General features: G+C 39.5%; 1 protein-coding gene and 1 pseudogene across 2 annotated transcripts; both read right to left on the reverse strand.

Annotated features, from left to right (window-relative positions):
* Positions 1-222: 222 nt before the first annotated feature.
* Positions 223-8,548, reverse strand: LOC103959100 (annotated as a pseudogene).
* A 587-nt stretch (positions 8,549-9,135) lies between these two features.
* On the reverse strand, positions 9,136-12,131 carry LOC103963813 (F-box/kelch-repeat protein At3g23880). Of its 2 annotated transcripts, XM_009376669.3 has the most exons (4): positions 11,922-12,131; positions 10,489-11,785; positions 9,757-9,862; positions 9,136-9,648 (listed from the first exon to the last, which is right to left on the reverse strand). In XM_009376669.3, the coding sequence occupies exons 2-4, from the start codon at positions 11,718-11,720 to the stop codon at positions 9,625-9,627; spliced, it is 1,362 nt and encodes a 453-aa protein (XP_009374944.2). In that variant the 5' UTR covers positions 11,721-11,785; positions 11,922-12,131; the 3' UTR covers positions 9,136-9,624. The 2 variants fall into 2 exon arrangements, with proteins under 2 accessions (XP_009374944.2, XP_048446170.1); XM_048590213.1 differs by having other exon boundaries at positions 10,489-12,131.
* Positions 12,132-22,290: the final 10,159 nt, after the last annotated feature.

The raw sequence follows: 22,290 nt of genomic DNA on the forward strand, positions 1-22,290 counted from the left end.
ACATTGTCCGGCTAGCTAAACTAGTGTGTTTAGCTAGTTTATTTGATCTCATGAGATGATATAAAATTTGACTGACCTAAAACATTAGGTATATGGACTTGGTTTCAAACAGAGTAATTGAGTTATTAATGCAGTAAAAATTTGTAACTTGAGCGTAACATCCAGTCATTAAAAAAAAAAAAGGTACTTTAGCATGCACATGAGCGTGTGCATATAGGCTGTACAAATTTAAACAACTCCCTCTTGGATTTGGTTTTTGCACCGAAAAATGCCTAAAGAAAAGAAATATAAAGAAACAAGAACGTAAACGGAGGCAGGGCGGCTGCAGTCTTTGACGAAGAACAAAAAGGAGGAACCGCTTTAGCATCACAATAGTCTGGCTACAAAGCGTTGTTGACACATTGGGCATCTCCTCCCAAAAACATAACCCTTCCCGCTCAAAGCATTGTTGACGCGTTTACGCATTCACGCATAACAAAAGTGAATCAGCTGAAAGGAAAACATATTGTTAAGCCGTAAGGAGACAGCAGCAAAACAATTACATAGGTTCAAGAAAACAAATAGACACGTGAACTATGACAACTCACATATGAATTTCGGAAGAACCAACTGTCAAAAGCACGCCGTCTTAAGTCATAAGCGTACATGTGGGTTGGCATCCCAAAACCAGAACGATCATAACTCCATTTACCAATCGGCTTGTTCCTATCTCTTATCCTGTAAATCATATATAAGGGTAAAGCATATGCCACAATGAACTGGAAAATAAATTACCAATAACATCTCGGCTGAATCAGCGCGCTCCCAAAACATCCATGTATTTTACAAATTCATATTTAATGACAAGCTAGTTAACTCTAAATGTATCGAGATGGCAACATCTATCCTTTAATTGAAGGAACTTATGGGCAACATCTATCCTTTAATTCTTCAATCAGTTAAACTTCAACAAGTGTTTTGTGTATTACTATAGAAACGATGGGCAATTCAATTAACGAAATGCAAAGGCTCTGTAAAGTTCTAGAGTTCAGCTAACAGACAAACGCAGTCACATGCAATAATGATAAGTTGAACTCACATTTAAACAAAGAAAATCTGTTACCACTTAATTTTTATGCAAAACAAACCCATAGCATAAGTAACAAAACATAATCGAACAAACTTTTAGTTGCAGTATCTGTAGAGATTGGCGGTTAAACATAAGATATAAGTTTGACAAATGCAATATATCAATCGCATTTACCTACATAAGATAGAAGATATAAATTTATTTAAATCCGCCTAGTTCTCCTAGGCCCCTCCTAACCGCTTAGGCGCTATGCCATAGCCCGCCGTCCGACTAGCGCCTAGCATTTTTTAGAACCTTTGTTTTGTTGACGAAGTTCTAATAAGGAACATACTTTAATTCTTGAATCAGACTTCAACAAGTGTTTTGAGTATTACAATAGCAACGAGGGGCAATTCAATTAACGAAAATCAAAGCCAAAGGCTCGGTAATGTTCTGCAGTTCAGCGAACAAACAAACACACGTAAATGCAATACTGATGAGCTGAACACTTTTCTAAACAAAGAAATCTGTTACCACTTGTTTTTTATGTAAAAGAAACCCAGCATTTATGTAACAAAACATAATCGAACAAACGTTCACATGCAGTAACTGTGGAGATTGACAGTTAAGATATGATATTATTTTGACAAATGCAATAAATTAAAGGCAATTGACTACAAGAAAAGAAAAATCAGCTTACATAAATAAAAAGTAGTTATAAAAACAACAGGAGAGAAGTGTAATTTAAGTATCATTCGACTTCTTTTCCTTTTGCAACATCGTAGAGTGAAACAAAGGATGGACTGTAAGCAATTGCATGAAAAATTCTTGGGTGTCATCAGTAACTGTAGTTCGCCTGAAAGTTGTTGCTCCTTGATTGTAACAACCAACAAGCCGGCTGCCACTACGGTTGTTTTGTTCTTCCACGTATGCTATTAGGATTTCTCCATTACTCAAAAACATCATTGGCATGTACCCGAAACATAGTAGGGACAAGTTTTCGATGACAAGAATTTTAGTCCAGGACTGTTGAACCCCATAATCCTTCATAACCCAGAACTCTAATTTCGTTGACAGTTTATCATGCACACATAGAAGGAGACAACTATTGAAGTATCTATTATTATTGGTGGTAGGGTTTGTCTAGTTGGCATTGTTTAGTTGGTTATGGATAACAACTCATTGTCATCTTACTTTCGGCTAGGGTTAGCTGCTTGTTTGTTTACTTTAGGCTTATTTAAGAGCAATATTCCCTCATCATGAAAAGCTAGGTATTAGTTTAAGTTAGAGATAGTGGAGGTCAGGTCTTCACTCATGCTTGCTGAGCTGCCATCCCTGTCCGCACCATTCCTCCACTTTCTTGCTTGTATTTCTCTCCTATTTATGGTTGATCTTGTAAACTATTTTATACATGATATTTACATAAAATTGTCCATATGGTATCAGAGCAGTGATTCCTCTTGGACCTGCTTCTGTGTTCTTCCGAAAAACCCACCAAATCCAAACCAGTTGAGCCATTATGGCCATACTATTGAAGTATCTATTATTATTGGTGGTAGGGTTTGTCTAGTTGTCATTGTTTAGTTGGTGATGGATAACAACTCATTGTCATCTTACTTTCGGCTAGGGTTAGCTGCTTGTTTGTTTACTTTAGGCTTATTTAAGAGCAATATTCCCTCATCATGAAAAGCTAGGTATTAGTTTAAGTTAGAGATAGTGGAGGTCAGGTCTTCACTCATGCTTGCTGAGCTGCCATCCCTGTCCGCACCATTCCTCCACTTTCTTTCTTGTATTCCTCTCCTATTTATGGTTGATCTTGTAAACTATTTTATATATGATATATACATAAAATTGTCCATATGGTATCAGAGCAGTGATTCCTCTTGGACCTGTTTCTGTGTTCTTCCGAAAAACCCACCAAATCCAAACCAGTTGAGCCATTATGGCCATACCAGCAGAAAAAACTTCAAAAAACGAAACCATGGATACCAATCCAATTCAACGTTTGAGCTCTGTGCTTCTAAACGAATTCAACTACCTGCCCTGGTCATGAGCTATTTCTCTCGCTCTTGGAGGACGTGGAAAGCTCCCATTCATTCAAAAGGATGACATCATCCCCGAAACAACTGCACCGGATTATGCAGCATGGGTATCCCAAGATCAACTTATCATGTCTTGGCTGTTAAACTCTATGGAACCAAAGATGGCTGAGATTTTCAGCTACTCAGTATCATCTCACCAACTTTGGAATTCCGTACGAGACATGTATGGAGATCTAAACAATGATGCGCGAGTCTTTCAGCTGAAGAAAGATCTTACGGAATTACAACAGGGAAATCTCTCTTTTGTTCAACATCTTGGAAACTTGAAGGCCAAATGGAATGAATTGGATCTCTACAGACCTCATACCACAGACACAACCATTCTTCTAAAGCGTGCTGAAGAAGACAAAGTGTTCCAGTTGCTTGCCAACATTGGACCAGATTATGAAGACCTTAGAAGCCATCTCTTAATGACACCTGAACTTCCCACTTTACAGATGGTCTGCAACGTTATTCAACGTGAAGAAGTAAGAAAGAAGGTCATGAACGCAGACATGGTCGTTGGAGAATCAAATTTTAGGCCATCAGAAGTAAGAGCCTTCACCTTCTCCAGACCATACAAGGGAAAACGACCAGACTTAAAGTGTTCTCACTGTGTGAAGATAGGTCGTACAGGTATTGGACACATAAAAGAGAAGTGCTGGATTCTTTATCCAGAACTTAAACCTAAGTTCAATGACGATGGAAGAGCACCAAGAAACCAAATGAAGCCTGCCTACACTCCTAGAGGAAATCTTGTTTGCGACAATGTCTCCAATAATGTGATAAACTCTTCCTCTAGTCCCATTGCTCTCATAAATGAATTCGCTAACTTCTTGCAACAGAAACAAGGAGCAACAAATCATGAAACTCCTTCAGCCATGCTCGGCAAGTTTGCTGGCTTCCTCGAACAATCAAACTCAGTGTCACAAAATGACATGCCAAGTATTATTGCAACTATCTCCACTGCTTTGGATCTTAGTAGTAGTTGTGATTTTTGGATAGTTGACTCAGGAGCTTCAGATCACATGACTAACGATGCATCTTTACTAAATGATTTTCAAAACTTTTCCACTCCTTCTTTTGTCTCCGTAGCTAATGGCACCAAAGTTCGTATAGTAGGCAGAGGGAAACTCAAAATCTTCTCGAGTCAAAAAGAATCCCTTGTCATGCATGTCCCTTCTTTTCCTTTCAAACTATTGTCAGTAGGAAAAATAACACATTTGCTAAATTGTCTTGCAATTTTTTCAACTCACTATGTGATTTTCCAGGACCAAGTTTCGAAGGAAACGATTGGTAAAGGATTCTTCCTCAATGGACTGTACTATGTCAAATTCTCTTCAAGTTTCCCAAAAAGTTTCTACGTAAACTCAAGCACTGTAAACAAGGAGCAGCTGTGGCACATGAGATTAGCTCACCCTTCTTCACATGTTATGTCTTTTCTTTTTCCTAGTTTCTGTAAAGTGATTCCAGATTGTGAAGTTTGTCAAAAATCTAAGTTCACCAGGTTACCCTTTCCCCACTCTCTCTCTAGAGCTACCAAAGCCTTTGAAATAGTCCATTCTGACATTTAGGGACCTGCCACCTTAGAGTCCTTTGATGGTTACAGATTTTACATATCGTTCATTGATGATTTCTCTAGAACTACTTTTGTGTATTTACTTAAATTCAAGCATGAAGCTTTCCAGTGTTTCAAAAATTTTCATAAATTAATTCAAAATCATTTTAACTCTAAAATTGGCATCTTAAGGTCTGATAATGGGTCTGAGTACACTTCCAAAATCATGACAACTTACTTAAGTGAGCATGGAATTTTGCAACAAACAAGTTGTGTAGGAACGCCACAACAAAATGGCATTTCAGAAAGAAAGAACCGAGATTTGCTTGAAAAAACACGATCACTAATGTTACAAGCAAAAGTTCCAAAGAAGTTCTGGTCTCAAGCTATACAAACCGCTGCATACATCATCAATCGCCTTCCTAGTAGAATCTTGAAGTTCAAATCTCCTTACCAAATTCTCAAGGGGAGAGAAATTGACATAAGTCATCTCCGTGTGTTTGGATGTGTATGCTATGTGCACATTCAAACTATTCACCGAGATAAACTTGATCCAAGGGCTATCAAATGTGCATTCGTAGGTTACTCAACTTCCCAAAAGGGATACAAATGCTACGACTCTAAGACCAGAAAGGTATGTGTATCCAGGGATGTGCGTTTTGATGAAACTCAATCCTTCTTTCAAATGCATGATGATGAACCTCAGGGGGAGCTCTCATATGAAGTGTTTCCTATCCCTCTCTTCCTTGATGATACAAGGCTGTCAACACCGCAAAATGAAGCTGTTGAGATAGAGCCAGCTCCTGAAAGTATGGAAGCAGATAATGAAGAATTCATTCTCGAAAGGAGAGAGCCTCAACTTGAACAACCTCCTCCTCCACGAAGGAATCCTTCTCGAAACAGACAACCTCCAGCCAGGCTTGATGATTTTGAAATCTACACGCCTAGACATCCTATTGGACAAATGGTTTTTCATAGCAAGAGCTCTCCATCTCATGCTGTCTTTGTGACCAAGTTATCCCAAAATTCTGAGCCTCGATCCTTCGAAGAGGCACACCAATCTCCTGTATGGAGGCAAGCCATGCTTGAAGAACTGAAGGCACTTGATGAAAATCAAACTTGGAGCATTGTTTCTCTGCCAAAAGGTCAACGTGTGGTTGGGGCAAGATGGATTTATAAGACCAAATTTCACTCAGATGGAAACATAGAGCGGCACAAGGCAAGGTTAGTTGCAAGGGGCTTCACACAAACCTTCGGAGTAGATTACAAAGAAACCTTTGCCCCTGTGGCAAAGATGAACACAGTTAGAGTGCTTCTTTCGGTGGCTATCAATTCAAACTGGTCTCTACATCAAATGGATGTAAAAAATGCCTTCCTACATGGAGAGTTAGAAGAAGAGGTATATATGCGACTACCACCTGGTCATGAACGAGAGAAGAAACAAGGAATAGCCTGCAAGCTTCACAAGGCTATTTACGGTCTCAAGCAATCTCCAAGGGCTTGGTACTCAAAACTTAGTTATGTCCTTATGTCATCCGGCTTTAAACGAAGCAATGCAGATTCTTCAATGTTCACTAGGATTGGTACGCATGGAAGATTGGTGGTACTTGTTTATGTTGATGATCTTATTGTCACGGGAGATAATCCAGAAAAAATAACTGCCCTCAAAGCCACATTACATTCAACCTTCAAAATCAAAGATCTTGGCAGACTTCGATACTTTCTTGGAATCGAAATGGATCAATCTCCAACTGGTTTGTTTCTAAATCAACAAAAGTACGTTCTAGATCTTTTAGAAGAAGCAAATATGATGCATTGCAAGCCTGCCAAAACACCACTACCAACAAATTTTAAGGATGAAACCTCAGGCATCCAGCTTGAAAATGCATTGGAGTATCAAAGGTTGGTAGGAAAACTTATCTATTTGACTATAACCCGACCTGACATTGCTTATGCTGTTAGCTTTGTCAGCCAGTTCATGCATTCTCCCTCATCTCATCATTTGCAACTAGTTAAAAGGATCCTTCGATACTTGAAAAGCTCAATATCTACTGGGATTTTCATGCAAAACAACGGACACTTCACCATTGAAGGATACACAGACTCTGATTGGGCAGGCAATGTCCTTGATCGCAAATCCACAACTGGTTACTGCACTCTTGTTGGTGGTAACCTCGTTACGTGGAAGAGCAAAAAGCAATCTGTTGTAGCTCGGTCAAGCGCAGAAGCTGAGTACCGTGCAATGGCATCGACTGCATGCGAACTAATTTGGCTAAAGAGGTTGCTACGTGATCTTGAAATCATCTCCTCCAAACCAATTCTTCTTCACTGTGACAATCAAGCAGCAATGCATATTGCTGCCAACCCCGTCTTCCATGAACGCACAAAGCACATCGAGGTTGACTGTCATTTCGTTCGCAACCAAGTTCAGTCCAAGCTATTACAAACTGTATTTGTTCGTTCCAGTGATCAACTTGCCGATGTGTTCACCAAGCTTCTGCCTTCTGCACAACTTGATCGTCTTCTCTTCAAGCTTGCCACCAGAAGAACTCTCGATCTAGCTTGAGGGGGAGTATTGAAGTATCTATTATTATTGGTGGTAGGGTTTGTCTAGTTGTCATTGTTTAGTTGGTGATGGATAACAACTCATTGTCATCTTACTTTCGGCTAGGGTTAGCTGCTTGTTTGTTTACTTTAGGCTTATTTAAGAGCAATATTCCCTCATCATGAAAAGCTAGGTATTAGTTTAAGTTAGAGATAGTGGAGGTCAGGTCTTCACTCATGCTTGCTGAGCTGCCATCCCTGTCCGCACCGTTCCTCCACTTTCTTGCTTGTATTCCTCTCCTATTTATGGTTGATCTTGTAAACTATTTTATACATGATATATACATAAAATTGTCCATAACAACCTCCTAACTGTCCCAAGTGTAAATACTCTAAATACCACTTACACATTTCTTCCAACAGCCCAGGTGAGAGTGTGGGCGGGGGTAGCAATCGAAATTGTTCTCCTTCAAAATTTTAAGTAAGTATAGAAAACTCTGACAAGTCATCCGGTGCCCAATGTTGAGCTCCGTGCAGAAAAGCGTCAAACGGTAACTGAATTGCTTCGTCTCTGTTTCTCTTAAGTATAGTTTGAGGAACACTTCCAATGCTTCTCCAAACTCATGTGCCAAGGGTGTATATCTCAGCCTCACGCTCACCATAGAATTCGTTGTTAGATGAGGTCGTTTGCAACACCGTGTACTCATCGGTTCCAATGCCATAACCAAGTGCAATAAAACCGCAGCGACGCCTACCGTTACTATTAGGTGGAATTGTGATGCACTCACCCAACATATGGTTGCACACACACAGGCCATCAGTTTCCGGTCCATACAAACAAAGTAAACCATTACACGAGTTTATCAACACGAACTGAAAATTGGGCAGATTATTTTTGGCAGTGAAAAGCGTTTTTTCAACGCCAAAATCAGAACCAGCAGCACCTTCTACTATCTGGGCGAAATCAAGTTCTATCACTGTCGAATAAGATTGCAAAGCGTCCATCAAGATCCCAATGGGTGATCTCGGAAGATGGAGGACGAGCAAATCGAGGGTCAGAAATTATAGAAAGCCACTCTTTGCAAACGCACTTGCAGTTCAAGACGGTCTTGACGCACACTATCCTTGAGAGAATATCCACCACCAAAACCTTCGGAAGATATTGGAATTTGCAAGGATCATTGGATTTCCATTCTTCTTCTTCTTCTTCTTTCTCTTTGTTTTTGCTGCTCGTCACTTCTTTATTTGTATCTCGTTTCTTCAGATTCTTAGGGTTTCCTTGATTTCCTCTCGGCGGCATTGTGCCTGTAAATTTTATGCTCCAGAGAGAAGGGGAAATAAATAGTTTAAAACCGAAGGGGATTCTGTTGCGTATTCACAAAAGAAAACACAGTGGTTGGTTTAGAGTATAGAGTTTATCAAATCACAATAAAATAAAAATTAGACTTTTTTTTTTTTAATGGAAATTACAAATCACACATTTTTTAGATCGATACCATTGTCCGTGAGTAGTAGTTCTTATACAAATTGTATGTTGCCGATTTATAGAACATCTTGTTTAAAATTAATTATAACCGTATATATTATAAATCACTTTATAAAAATCATTTACAAAAAGTCAATTAAAATTAAGATTGTTTAGTCATTGATTTGTGTAAAAACACAACATAATTGATGAAAGCATTACGAACTGCCTATGTATTTGCTATAATAGATTGACTAAACGACCTTAAATTTAATTCATTTTTTACTGAAATGTTGATTCATAATATGAACTATTCTGATCATAAGCAAAAAGCTCTGTGATTTGAACACAAAGAGCTTTGAGTAGGGGTTCCTACTCATCCTTGACTTGCCAAGCATTGTCCTTTCGAAAGAGAAATCGATGAGGATAAAATCCACAATTGAGTGCATAAACATGACCATTTTCCGCCACTACAATAAATCACCGTCTGAAAAATCTCAAATCATACCAGATCTCGTCTATGTCATCCAAACTTCAAATTTGGAATTGAAATTCTAATAACCTCTAAGCTGTGAATTTAACAAATGAAATTTTTAAGTGAGGGGTTTTAGGCCTAGTGGTTTTCTTCTTTCACTTACATCCATGCTGCAATGATGAAATTAAGAGAAGATTGTACTATACAAGTAACCTAAAAGCCCCCTTGGCAAAACTTACTTAAAAAGGATAAGGTTAGACATCGACAAAATGTTTCCTAAACCAAGTTATCACTTGCAGCCTGGATCTCAATAGAGGGAGGGCAGCTGCAGTCTTTGACGAGGAACAAAAGGAAACAACTGATTCAGCATCGCGATAGTCTTGTGACAAAGCATTGTTGGCACATTGAGAATCACCTCCCTCCAACTGAAACTAGTGTTAACACATTACGCATTCACCCATCCAAAAAGTAAATCTCCTGGAAGGAAATCATATTGTTCAGCCATAATGAGACAGCACCGAAATCAATTACATGGATTCAAGGAAAACAGAAAACATATAAACACATAACCTATTGACAACTCACATAGGAATTTCGCTCGAACCACATATCAAAAGCATGCAATTTGAAGTCCAGTTCTGTGGGCTTCGATTTACCAATGTGCTTCTTAGATTTCTTCCTGTCACTTATCCTGCAAATCAAATATAGGGTAAAGCATATGGTTACAATGAATTGGAAAAAACCAATTAGCAATGATTTCTCAGCTGAATCAGCTCCCTCCCAAAACATCCATGTATTATACAAATCCATAGTTCATGACAAGCTAATTAACTCTAAATGTATCGAGATGGCATCACTGCAATGGTGGAAGGATTGCATTCTGAGTAAACGAGGTGCAACTTTCCTTGTACCACTAAATCAGAGACATTGAACTTACTACAGTTGCCTTAAAAAAATATAAAAAATAAAGAAAAATAAAAATAAAAAGAGACATTGAACTTGTTAGGTGTTGAGTCAGTTAGCATTTGTTTTGTCGACGAAGTTCTAATAATGAACAACAAACTGCAATTTTTGAATCAGTTAAACTTCAACAAGTGTTTCAAGTATTACAATAGCAACAAGGGCAATTCAATTACCGAAACTCAAAAATGTTCTGCAGTTCAGCGAACACACAAACACACATACATGCAATACTGATAAGCTGAACTCATATTTAAACAAAGAAAACTGTTACCACTTGTTTTTTATGTAAAAGAAACCCATCACTTATGTAACAAAACATTGAAGAGAAGTGTATCTTAAGTGTAATTTAAGTACCTCTTGACTTCTTCTCCTTTTGCGACATCATAGAGTGAAACAAAGGATGGACTGTAAGCAATTGCATGAAAAAATTCTTGGGTGAGATCAGTAACTGTAGTTCGCCTGAAAGTTTTTGCTTCTTGATTGTAACAACCAACAAGCCGGCTGCCGCTACAGTTGTTTTGCTTTTCCACGTATGCTATTAGGATTTCTCCATTACTCAAAAACATAATTGGCATGTACCCAAAACATCTTGGGGACAAGTTATCAATGACAAGAATTTGAGTCCAAGACTGTTGGAACCCATATTCCTTCATAACCCAGAACTCTAATTTGGTAGACGGTTTATCATGCACACATAGAAGGAGACAACCTCCTAACTGTCCCAACTGTAAATAATCTGAATACCGCTCATGCATTGCTTCCACGATCCCAGGTGAGAGTGTAGGTGTGGGTAGCGATTGAAATTGTTCTCTTTCAAAATTGAAAGAATATATAGAAAACTCTGACAAGTCATATGGAGCCCAATGTTGAGCTCCGTGCAGAAAAGCGTCAAACGGTAACTGAATTGCTTCGTCTGTAGATACATCAAGTATAGTTTGAGGAACACTTCCAAGGCTTCTCCAAACTCCTGTGCCAATGGTGTATATCTCAGCCTCACGCTCACCATAGAATTCGTTATTAGATGAGGTTGTTTGCAACACCTTGTATTCATTGGTCCCAATGTTATAACCAAGTGCAACAAAACCGCAGCGACACCTACCATTATTAACAGGTGGAATTGCGATGCACTCGCCCAACACAGGGTTGCACACATACAGACCATCAGTTTCCGGTCCATACAAACAAAGTAAACCATCACAAGAGTTTATCAACTCGAACTCGAAACTGGGCAGTCTATTTTTGGAAGTGAAAATCATTTTTTTGACCCCAAAACCAGAACCAGCAGCACTTTCTACTATCTGGGCCAAATCAAGTTTTTTCACTGGAGAATGAGATTGCCAAACGTTCACCAATATCCCAATGGGTGATCTCGGAAGATGGAGACGAGCAAATTGAGGGTCAGAAATTATAGAAAGCCACTCTTTGCAAACGCACTTGCAGTTCAAGACGGTCTTGAAGCAGACTATCCTTGAGAGAATGTCCACCATCAAACCCCGCGGCAGATATTGAAATTTGCTCCTCATCACTGCTCTGTTTGTATTCTGTTCCAATGGATTATTAGGGTTTCCTTGATTTGCTCTCGGCATTGTGTCTTTCGAGTTCCAGGTATCGAATCACACTATCTAGTCCAAAATTTCAAGCAAATTCGGATCTGAAATTCCCAACAAACTTTGAATTCAAATTCTAACAACGTCTAAACTGTGGAATTTTGAATATAATCGTTCCAGAAATAAACAATTCAACGAGAAAAGCAGTAGTAATTTAACGAATCGAAAAGACGAGCTCACCAGCGATTTCGATATGGTTTTGATATTGGGTCTGGTAGCTTGATGCTTCTAAAGAGAAAAAGAGACAGTGAGGAGAGAGAGAAGCCCTACAGAAACCCGCAGGTGAGTCGGGGAAGCGGCTGAGGTTTTCGCTCAGGGAAGGGCGGAGGGTCGAGTTCTAGTTAAGCTATCACGCACTCCAGTGATTCTGAAACTCAAGCCCTACCGATTTTTGGACGAGGAAATACTTGAAATTTGGATAAAAATCAGAATTTATCAATTGATATTTACTAATTTTTTTGTTTGTATTTATAAATATAGAAATTTAAAATTTCTGTTTGGAAAAAGAACTTAAAATTTGAGACCTCCAATTTTCAAGTTTAAATCTATGTAAATATGTGTCATTTCTCAATTTTTAGGAATGAAAATTTAAAAATAACAAATTTCGTATTCAAATTTCATTATTCTTTTAGATTAACCAAATAAGAAAACTCATAAATTTAAGAAAATAAAATTCCATCGTTCAATTGTCTTAACCTCGCACACTAGCAATGGGAATGGTGAAATTATTGGGCTTTTCATCATTGCCTCTTGAATTAGATATCATTTTATAGAAGAGATACAAAGTATCTTCCCATCAGTTCTCTCTACAATAACTCCTGAGCGTGGCATTCATGAGAGAGACAATTAAGTGGGGTGTATCGTTAAACACCTTGCGAGCATGACTGAGTGACTCATATAAAGTACGTCTGATTAGGCTCCATGCCCTCACTCAACATTGCATTTAAATACCGCTGCCATCATATATTGGTTGTAGTGCATAATGTCATTAAATATAGCCGCATAGGACTTGAAACTTCCATGTACACCAAATTCCTTCATGCTATAAAACAACTTAAGATAGTTTTGAATAATGACAGTCCTATGGTAGCCTTCCTTAATGACGTCGTTCTATGTTTTTATATTTCAGGACTAAAACGACGTCGTTTTAGTCTGGGTATTTAAGAAAATAAAATGCATAAAAAGTAGTGAAGCATAAGACACAAATGCGGCAAAGTAGCGCAACAGTTTCAGTGACAATTCAAAGGGGCTAAATCTTCACTCTCAATGACAATTTCTGACGATTAAAGGGGTGGACTCCCCTCCTGTCTCCATGTAGCTTTGCCATGGCTATGGTCACTAACTATTGGCTAGCTATACCTTAGTCCTCCATTTATATACCCAATACTAAAAAGTATAAAATATCTGGGTTGTGTTTGTTGTACTGGACTATCTCAGACTAGACTAACTTCATGAATTAAGCTAGATTAGCTTGACATGAACTAAGCATTATAAGAATAATGAAGTGTTTAGTATAGTACCTAACTAATCTACAAACAAAAATAGTTTTTAGGCCTAAATTTAAATTCTATTTCATTTAAACAAACAAATAAAATAAAATAAAAAACAAATATGATATTAATTTTCACCCCAACCATTTTCCTTCCGTTAATCTCTAGATGATTTTGTTTTCAGGTCAGACTCTAACTCTCTTATCTCTCACTCTCTCCCCTTTCACTTCCTTTCACAGATTCCATGATTTTCTGGTCAGAGGCTGCGGTGCAGGCGTCGGATGATGGAGATGAGGCATCATGTTGCTCAGGTTCGTTAGAGAGGGAAACTTGGGTTCTAGGTTCGTCAGTTCTCATAAGAGGGAGAGATATCAATTTGAAGCAAAGAGGAGGTTGGGTTTGCAGAATGGTGGAGATCGGCGAGAGCTGTTTCTAATCTGTTGATCACTTGTTTGTACCAAAATTGCATAATTGGTTTGTGCATTCAAGGTTGTTAAGTGGACATAACTCCAACTGTTGGATGGAAAAGTAAAGATAATTTTGTTATTAATAAAGGATAATATTATGGTTTTTATCATAATAATTATCTTTTAATATGATTCATCTTGACATTTTCTGATACGGAGTAAATAGGATTCAAATTATCTCCACTCTGGAAGCAATAACAGAGTTCAAGTTAACTTGGGTTTGCTAGCAGGGGACGCTTAGATTAGAATAGCTTGGAGTAGGAGATTAGCACAAAGATTTTAAAGATGGGGTTATTGGTCAAAAAGATTGGATTGCATTTGCATGCAGCGTGAGGCCATGAAGACTAATTCCATGCAATTAAGCAATTAAGAGTCCAATTTGAAGAAATTACCAATGTGAGTGGTGTTTGATTAATGTCGTGCATGTTCCTGATGCGCTATTGGTTTAGTGATAACAACAAGATGGTCGGAGATAAAGTTGGGATTGTATGTGGCCTTAATTTCACAAACAAGTTCGAGAGGTTGGCAATCTTTGAAGTTATTAAAGATAATACTATGAGGAATATTATTTTTGATTGCTTGGTGCCGCGGCAAATCATCATTCAACATGGCCGCAAAGTGAGGTGTTACTAGGTTACTTAATATGAACTAGCAGCCTTGTCTTCAGGCTCTAGAACCCGAAGGCCGAGACGTGTTCCTTCCTCGGCCACAGTTGCAAGATCAAGAAGTCAGCAGTGCGTCCAACGCCACATCAACACTCATTCACTCCCCGGCCGAGCTCGGTCGACGAGTTGGCACGCCCTACATTCGACCTAATGACGTAGTTAGCTTATTCGGCCTGCACGCCACATAGGCTAGGTAGTTTTAGGATCAACATCACTGCTCCAAAACGAGATGATGGTGGCATTGTTGCTCCATCTATACAACTCCATTGTAGAAGTTGTTGAGTCCATGACCAAACTTCTAAGATATTCGTATTCCGATCCACTTACTCTACCCATATATCGTTGGTTTCAAGGATGATATACGACGACATTGCTTGTCCATTTTATAGCATTTGGTCATTATATCATCCTTGTCTGTTGGCATAATCTCAATACTATATCTACACTAAATTTATTCACATAGATCGTTGGGTTTCAAGGATGAGATATAACAACAACATTACTTGTGCAGCCCTTATATCACGTGGTTGTTATATCATCCTTGTATGTTGGCATAATCTCAATATAAAGTCTACGTATCGTTATATCATCCTTATGTGGTCGTTGTATCATTCTTCTTGGTTGACATTATCATTATATATCATATGCCATTGATATATAATTTGTATATCGTCATCTATCCCGCAATTTTATGTATATTGTCACATCCAAACATACTCCTCTATTATCAATCAGCCGTTAGTTCCAACATTATAACCCAAAAGACAGGATGTTTATTAGACGATATAGGGTGACTAATGCTGCATATGGATATTAGACGATATGAGGTGATTGATGCTGCCAGATTTTATGTTCCCTCTTTCCATGGGATTCTCTATTAAGTCTAATCCCTTAATTTGACGAAGATTGACATCTAGATGACTTGTTGATAGTTGTGTGCTAGCTACTTCATACACTCCTTTAATTTAAGGAGTGACAACTTTAGGGTTTACTGGGTTAGTAGGATTTGTCAAGGTAGGGTTGCTTGTAACCTTCTACCTCATTATATATCCCCCCTTGTACATTCAATCAATCTATTAAAAATACATTCAAACAAATGCTTTCATCATATTACTAACAAGATGCTTGTGTCTAGGAATGTAAGATTTGAGGAAACAGATACCTATTTCTCCAAGGAGGCTGCTCACTCCCAAGAGGGAGAGCTAATGTGTGATTTATTTCCCTTGCTTGCGTGCATTGATCACTCAGTGCACTTGCATCCATAAGCCACTAGCAATCATGAATAAGCAAAGATTGTGAGTGAAACTACTCATGTGTCTTCTCAACCAAGAAACCTGGAGGATAGTACTGAGTATACTCAAGATGAAAGTCACAAAGAGGCTTCCATTTTACCTCCTACAAGGCATAATCATGTGCGTGCACGACAACCTCTAACAAGGCTTCGAGACTATGTCACCTTCGCTTCCAAGCACCCCATCACTGATGTGCTGAGTTATAGTCGTGTTCACCCCAATCATGCCATATTCCTTGCTGAAATCGCTCATCACATTGAACCACGAACCTTTTAAAAGGCTCAACTAATTCTTGAGTAGAGAAATGTGATAAAGGATGAACTTCATGCCTTGGAAAACAATCAAACATGGAGCATTGTGAAGTTGCCCCCAGGAAAGAAGGCTGTTGGGAGTAGATGGATCTATAAAACAAAGTTCAAGGCTGATGGATCAATTGAACGTCACAAGGCTAGATTTGTTGCACGTGGTTTCACTCAAATTTTTGGGGTAGACTACAAGGAGACTTTTGCTCCAGTAGTCAAAATGAACTTTATTAGGGTTTTTCTTTCAATGGTTGTGAATTGTGGCTAGCCATTGTATCAAATGGATGTAAAAAATGCGTTCCTTCATGGGGATTTACAAGAGGAAGTATTTATGCAACTTCCACCAGGTTCTTCTCAAGGTAAAAATGATATGGTGTGTCGATTGCACAAAGCAATCTATGATTTGAAACAATCTCCACGTGCATGGTATGCCAAGTTGAGTTTAGTGTTGGAAGCTGCTAGTTTTGTTCGAAGTAATGTGGACTCATCCTTGTTCACTGGTAAATGATCAGCTGGTATATTAGTGGTTATCATCTATGTGGACGCTCTCATCATCACAGGTGAAAATGAAGTTGAAATTGAAGCTCTCAAGAAATCTCTTAATCACATCTTTGCAATAAAGAACCTGGGGAGACTAAAATACTTCCTTGGCATTGAATGGCAACATCTCAAAAGGGTTTGTTTTTAAATCAACGCAAGTATGTTGTGGATCTTCTCACTGAAGTCGAATTACTTGATTGCAAGCCTGTTATCACTCCCCTTAATAGTAAGCTAAAGCTTGAGATGGATGGAGAACCTCTCACCGATGTGAGTCACTACCAAAGGTTAGTTGGAAAGCTTATATACCTTACCATAACCAGACCGAATATCACCTATGTTGTGAGCCTGGTTAGCCAATTCATGCATGCACCATCTGTGAAACATCTTCTCATTATCAAAAGAATTCTACGCTACCTCAAAGGCTCTATTAGTAGAGGTATTCTTATGAAGAACAACCAATCCACTCAAATCAGTGGCTACACCGGTGCAGATTGGGCCGGAAATGCAATTGATAGGAAGTCTACCACTGGCTATTGTAGGTTTGTTAGAGGAAACATCGTCACATGGAAAAGTAAAAAACACCAGGTTATTGCATGTTCTAGTGCGAAGGCTGAATATTGTGCAATGGCATTGACAACATGTGAGTTAATTTGGCTCAAGGGGTTACTTTTAGACTTAGGATTCTCTAGTTCTACTCTAATGTCACTCATATGTGACAATCAAGTCGCCATGCATATCGCTACTAACCCCGTGTTCCATGAAAGGACCAAACATATTAAGGTGGACTATCACTAGATTAGGGCACAAGTTCAATCCCAAGTTATTCAAACCATCTATACTCGCAATCATGATCAACTGGCAAATGTATTCACAAAAGCACTTCCCTTAGTTCCTTTTTAGCGTCTCCTTGACAATGCTTAGCTCGATCAATCTCCTCAATCCAGCTTGAGCGGGAGTATTAGACGATATGGGGTGACTGATGTTGCATATGGATATTAGACAATATGAGGTGACTGATGCTTGCCAGATTTTATGTTCACTCTTTCCATGGAATTCTCTATTAAGTCTAATCCCTTAATTTGAGGAAGATTGACATCTAGATGACTTGTTGATAATTGTGTGCTAGCTACTTCTTGTACTCCCTTAATTTAAGGAGTGACAACTTTAGAGTTTACCGGGTTAGTAGGATTTGACAAGGTAGGGTTGCTTGTAACCTTCTACCTCATTCTATATCCCCCCCCTTTGTACATTCCATCAATCTATGAAAAATACATTCAAACAAACTTAAAATTTCCACAATGTTACTTGTTGTATGTCAAATAATTCTGATTATCTGCCATGCGAAACCACCAAAAGCTTGTTGGCTTTAACGATGGTAACCAACTACTTACTTTTGGATCTGAAATTTCTGTGCAAAACTATTTCTAAAATTGGATAAATTATGAAAGAGGAAATAAAAAAGACGGGAGAAATCCCAAATCAAGTTTGCGAGGGGAAGATGGAGTAGGCAGTTGGAACTAAGCCATCGCTTGAATTAAAGGCGCACTTTTTTTTTTCAAGTTTTATTTTTGGATCTGAATTTTAACGCCTTTAGTTCATCTTGTTTTGTCTTCTCTTTTTCTTTTTTTTTCTTTTTTTTTTTCTTTCTTTTTATTTTTTTATTTTTGCAATTGCTTCAGTTTCTAGAATTTTATTCAAACAACCCGAGAAGGGACTGGAATAGAAAAGTGTCAATACAAATTTCCGCCGTCTTCAATCTTGATGATAATGCACCTGTAAAACAATCAACACCTTTGATCAAAGATCTAAGCCTCACACGCCCACGAGGTGGGGGGGGGGTTAGGTCAAAGGATCTCTGATGCCTAAGTTAGTTTATCTGAGAGAGTAAAGTGTTTAAGGCTTTTTAGGGTTGCAAAAACCCTCCAAAATTGGTAGAATATGAGGTATTTATACGGCTAGGGGCAGCCATTTAGTGTTTAATAGAGAGATATTCTCTAAATATTCCCAAGATATTAAATAGGAAATAATATATTAAGATAATGCTGTAATTATCCCTAATTTATTTAAATTAGGATTACTTACTTGATTGGAGTTATTCTTTAAGTATGAATGTATTAAAGATAGGATTTGGGTAATTAATCCTTATCTTTAATTCCTTGCCCAGGGCAGGTGAGTTATGGGCAGTTGTGTTCAGCTACTAAGTCCTTCAAGGATGTGAGTTGCACATGGGAGCATCTGAGAAGCCTGTGCATTTATTGAGGGCAATCTTGTCAATCTTGTCCTTATTTTAGGCTCCACAAATACCCCCACACCTACTGTGCCGCACACAGGAAAAGGATTGTAGGTGTAGGAATCCCAAGCTGCTCAGGCTTGTAGAATTGTTTCTCAATTTGAACTTGATCTTCTTTCTTAATTTAGAGATAGACTTCTTTTAGGAAAAGGAAAATAATTGCCCCTAACACCTATTTAATTTTGCCTTAAGTAGGGAATTAAATAAAGTTAGAGAACGATCATTATTTCAACAAGGAAGAGAAGCCAGAGGATATTTTTTTTCTTCCCCCTCCCCTAGTGTTCTTTTTTTCTTGCCTTTGCGAAGAGTTGTTTCTTGTTGTTCTTCTTTTTTTTCCACGCCGCATCAAGGTAAAGAAAATTTGAATTTTTTAGGAGCCTTGGGGCTTGAAAAATTGGCTTCGTGGGTGCCAAGGATGTATGAATGGCGTGGCAAGGAGGCCACGGGCTACATGTGGCGTGGCAGGGAGGCCACGGGCTACATGTGGCTTGGCAAGGGTGTTGGCCGGTGTGGGGAAACCAGCTCGGGCCGGGTCTGCATGGCTACTGGCCTGGAGCCTGGGCAGGCGGGAAGGAAATAAGAAGGTCCGGCGTGGGCAGACCTTCCTCACGGGACCTAGGTTGTGAGGCCTGGGTTGCTTCTTGGGGCTCTTAGGACGTGGAGGAGAGAAAATGGGTGGAGGCATGGGCCTCCCCTTCGCTGGGTCGAGCAGCCTTGGGGCTGCGCTACTCCTTGGGCATATATATAAATATACATATATCTTGCTTTTTTTTTCTTTTTTTTTTTTTTTTTTTTTTTTTTTTGCAAGCTATCTTCTAAATATTTTTCCTTCGTGCTTTTTGCAGAGAATTTGAGATGTCTTCTTCTGATCGCAAAAGTGACAAATACCCTTCACCTTTGTACCGTCCAGGTGGTTCTTCTATGCAAGGTGGGCTACTTCAAGGCTACCACGTCAAGATTAATTCCGACGAACTGTTTCGGGATTTTTTTTAGGCGTACAAGCATGCAATTCCATCAGAGATTTGCGTCAAGCGGGTGAAGGATGATAGCGGCTGTGAACCATGCGGCGAGGGTACCTTTACTAGAATGAGGGCCATCAAATTCCATCTGTATTACTTCGTGTTGGGATTCACCTTTCCCATGCCGCATCTTTTCCAAGAGATGATCTGCTCCATGAAATGCACGCCTGCTCAGTGCTTCCCAAATGCAATTCGTGCGATGATGGGTTTTTCAAACTTGAGCAAGTTCTTTGAGCTTGGCTTGACCATAAATGAGTTTTGGTACTTCTTTAAGATTAGCCACAAGGAAAGTGTGGAGCAGCTGAGGTCTCGTCATAAGATGTTTGATGCTTCCAGCAAAGGCAATCATAAGTGAGCGAGAGATACCTTAGAGGTGAACGGAGAGTAGGAGTCTAACTCTTCTCCTGAGTTGTATGTTCCGACTACCTTTATATGTGGTAAGTGAACTGCTTCATTCTTGTCCTGCTTGAATTTTTCGTTGAGTTACTTCATGACTTCAATTTATTGATCGTCTTTCTTACTTTTGCGTAGATTCGGAGTTTGGCTCAATCCCCAGGACTTCGGTAGATATAAAGAAAGTACATCGCCTTGGGCATTCCTGCCGAGTACTGTGAGTGGTGCTGGCTGCTCAGTCCCTCTTTATCAGGAGAATGGTGGCCTACCTCCGAAGGAATAGATAAAGCGGATAAAGGACGATGTGTTGGCTCGCCCGATCGTTGCTGTAGAGCTTGCTGCCAATAGTGGTGGAAAGAAGAGCTCTTCCTCACCTGTTTATAAGCCTTCGGTTGAGAAGAAGCCAAAGACTTCTTCTGCTGCTTGTGGGAGCTCGTCCTGTTGCCTAGAAGTTTATCATTGATCTAACATCCCCTAAAAGGGCGAAGATGACTGTTGGGTCTAAGCCTATGAAACCTACTACTCTAAAGATGACCGCATCCATTGCTGAGAGACTTGCTCAGCGGAAGAGTTTAGTGGTGCCTCTGGTGTATAGGTTTGTATGGAAATGTTTGTTGGGAGCTAAGTCTGGCTCTGCTTCTGAGAGGCTCATCACTATGAAGAGCAGGAAAGTGGATTATGCTGCTAAGGTGGCGTTAGGGCCTACTCCTCCTTCTGTCGTGACTAACTTGTCTACTGAGAAGGGGAAATTTGCTCGCACGGCAGTTGTGAGAAATCCACCAAGTCTGAGACTGGAGAGTTTCCTGAAGTTTATACGTTGCTGAAGGCTGACCTGCTTGAGGACGTCAATGCATGTGCCAAGTCTGTCGACAGTGTTGGGAAAGTTGTCATCCTTTCAGATTCCTTTGCGTAGCGTCCTGCTACTCAAGGAAGTCCTCCCTAATTTCTACAATGCATAAGACTTTGATCCTGGCAATTGAGTCTGCGCATGTTGATCAGGATACTGTCAAGTGTGCTAAGGAAGCCGAAGTGGTTTTGGTGGCTTAGCTTCGCTCGGTTGAAAAGATCGAGAAGCTCGAATTTGAACTTGCCATTTTAAAGGGGTCTGATCTCTTTACCCCCACTTCTTTGCAACTAGAGATCGCTAATCAAGAAATCACTCATCAAGAGATCCCCCATTTGAATGCTAGGTTTCGTGCGACTCAAGCAATGTTGGAAGCTGCAGAGAATGAAATCAGTCGTGTTTCTTTGGTGGTCGAGGACCTTGAGCATATCAATTCAGAGCTACGAACTGCTTGTTTTTCCAAGGATAAAGAGTTTTTCCAAGGACGAGGAGCTTATCTTCATGCATGTTGAAGTGTCTTGTCTCAAGGAAGTTGCCAGTAAGCTTGAGTCCAATGAGATAGATCTATAAGGTGCGCTGTATGTTAGCAAGAACCTGAAAAATGAATTGGATGGGTTGCAGGGTGCTCACACTGGACTTGTTGAGAAGAATGTGCATCTGAAGAATGAGAAAGCAGGCCACGAAGTAGCGTTTGCTTATTGTCATGTCGATTTCTACAAGCTTGGCTATGTAGACCATCTTTAGGGTAGGTCGTTGGATTATGAGTTTTCCGAGAAGGACTTCGAGACTTTTTCTAGTTCTCCAGTTGATCTGCTTAATTTCTCGTTTGAGGCTGCCTTTGGTAGAGCAACTAAGGGTCAGGCAGTCCAGGCAGGGGCAGCTGAGGATGAGCTGATAAAAGTTTTGGCTGCTAGGAATGGCACAGCTACTGAAGGCGTAGCAGTCGAGGAACCAGTGGTTGCGCAAGCTGCTATGGAATAGTCTTTTTGCTTAGACTTAGGAGTTTTCTTATTTTCCTTTTTGTTGTGCTTTGCTTGAATGTTGTTGACCTTCGAGCCGGTTTATCAATTTGTTAGAAATTTAATAAACAGCTTTCCTTGTTTTTGCTTCATCGTTCTATTTCGCCATGTCATTTGCGAAACTTTACTGTAGGACGGGTAGCTGGGTGAGCTACTTCAACAAAGCAGTTGATCCCACGTCATCACTTAGGTTTTAGTTTTGGCTTTGGGGCTTCAGGAGCCTTGCCT

The sequence above is a fragment of a genome, unplaced genomic scaffold, assembly GCF_019419815.1.
Source record: "Pyrus x bretschneideri cultivar Hongxiangsu unplaced genomic scaffold, Pyrus_bretschneideri_v1 Contig31, whole genome shotgun sequence".
Lineage (NCBI taxonomy): Eukaryota > Viridiplantae > Streptophyta > Magnoliopsida > Rosales > Rosaceae > Pyrus > Pyrus x bretschneideri.

Coding starts and splice junctions, on each gene's coding strand:
- LOC103963813 (XM_009376669.3), bottom strand. CDS start 11,720: ATGCCGAGAGCAAATCAAGGAAACCCTAATAATCCATTGGAACAGAAT. Junction 9,863..10,488: donor AAAGGAGAAGAAGTCAAGAG/GTACTTAAATTA, acceptor TTTGATTTGCAG/GATAAGTGACAGGAAGAAAT. Junction 9,649..9,756: donor GGTTCGAGCGAAATTCCTAT/GTGAGTTGTCAA, acceptor ATTTCCTTCCAG/GAGATTTACTTTTTGGATGG.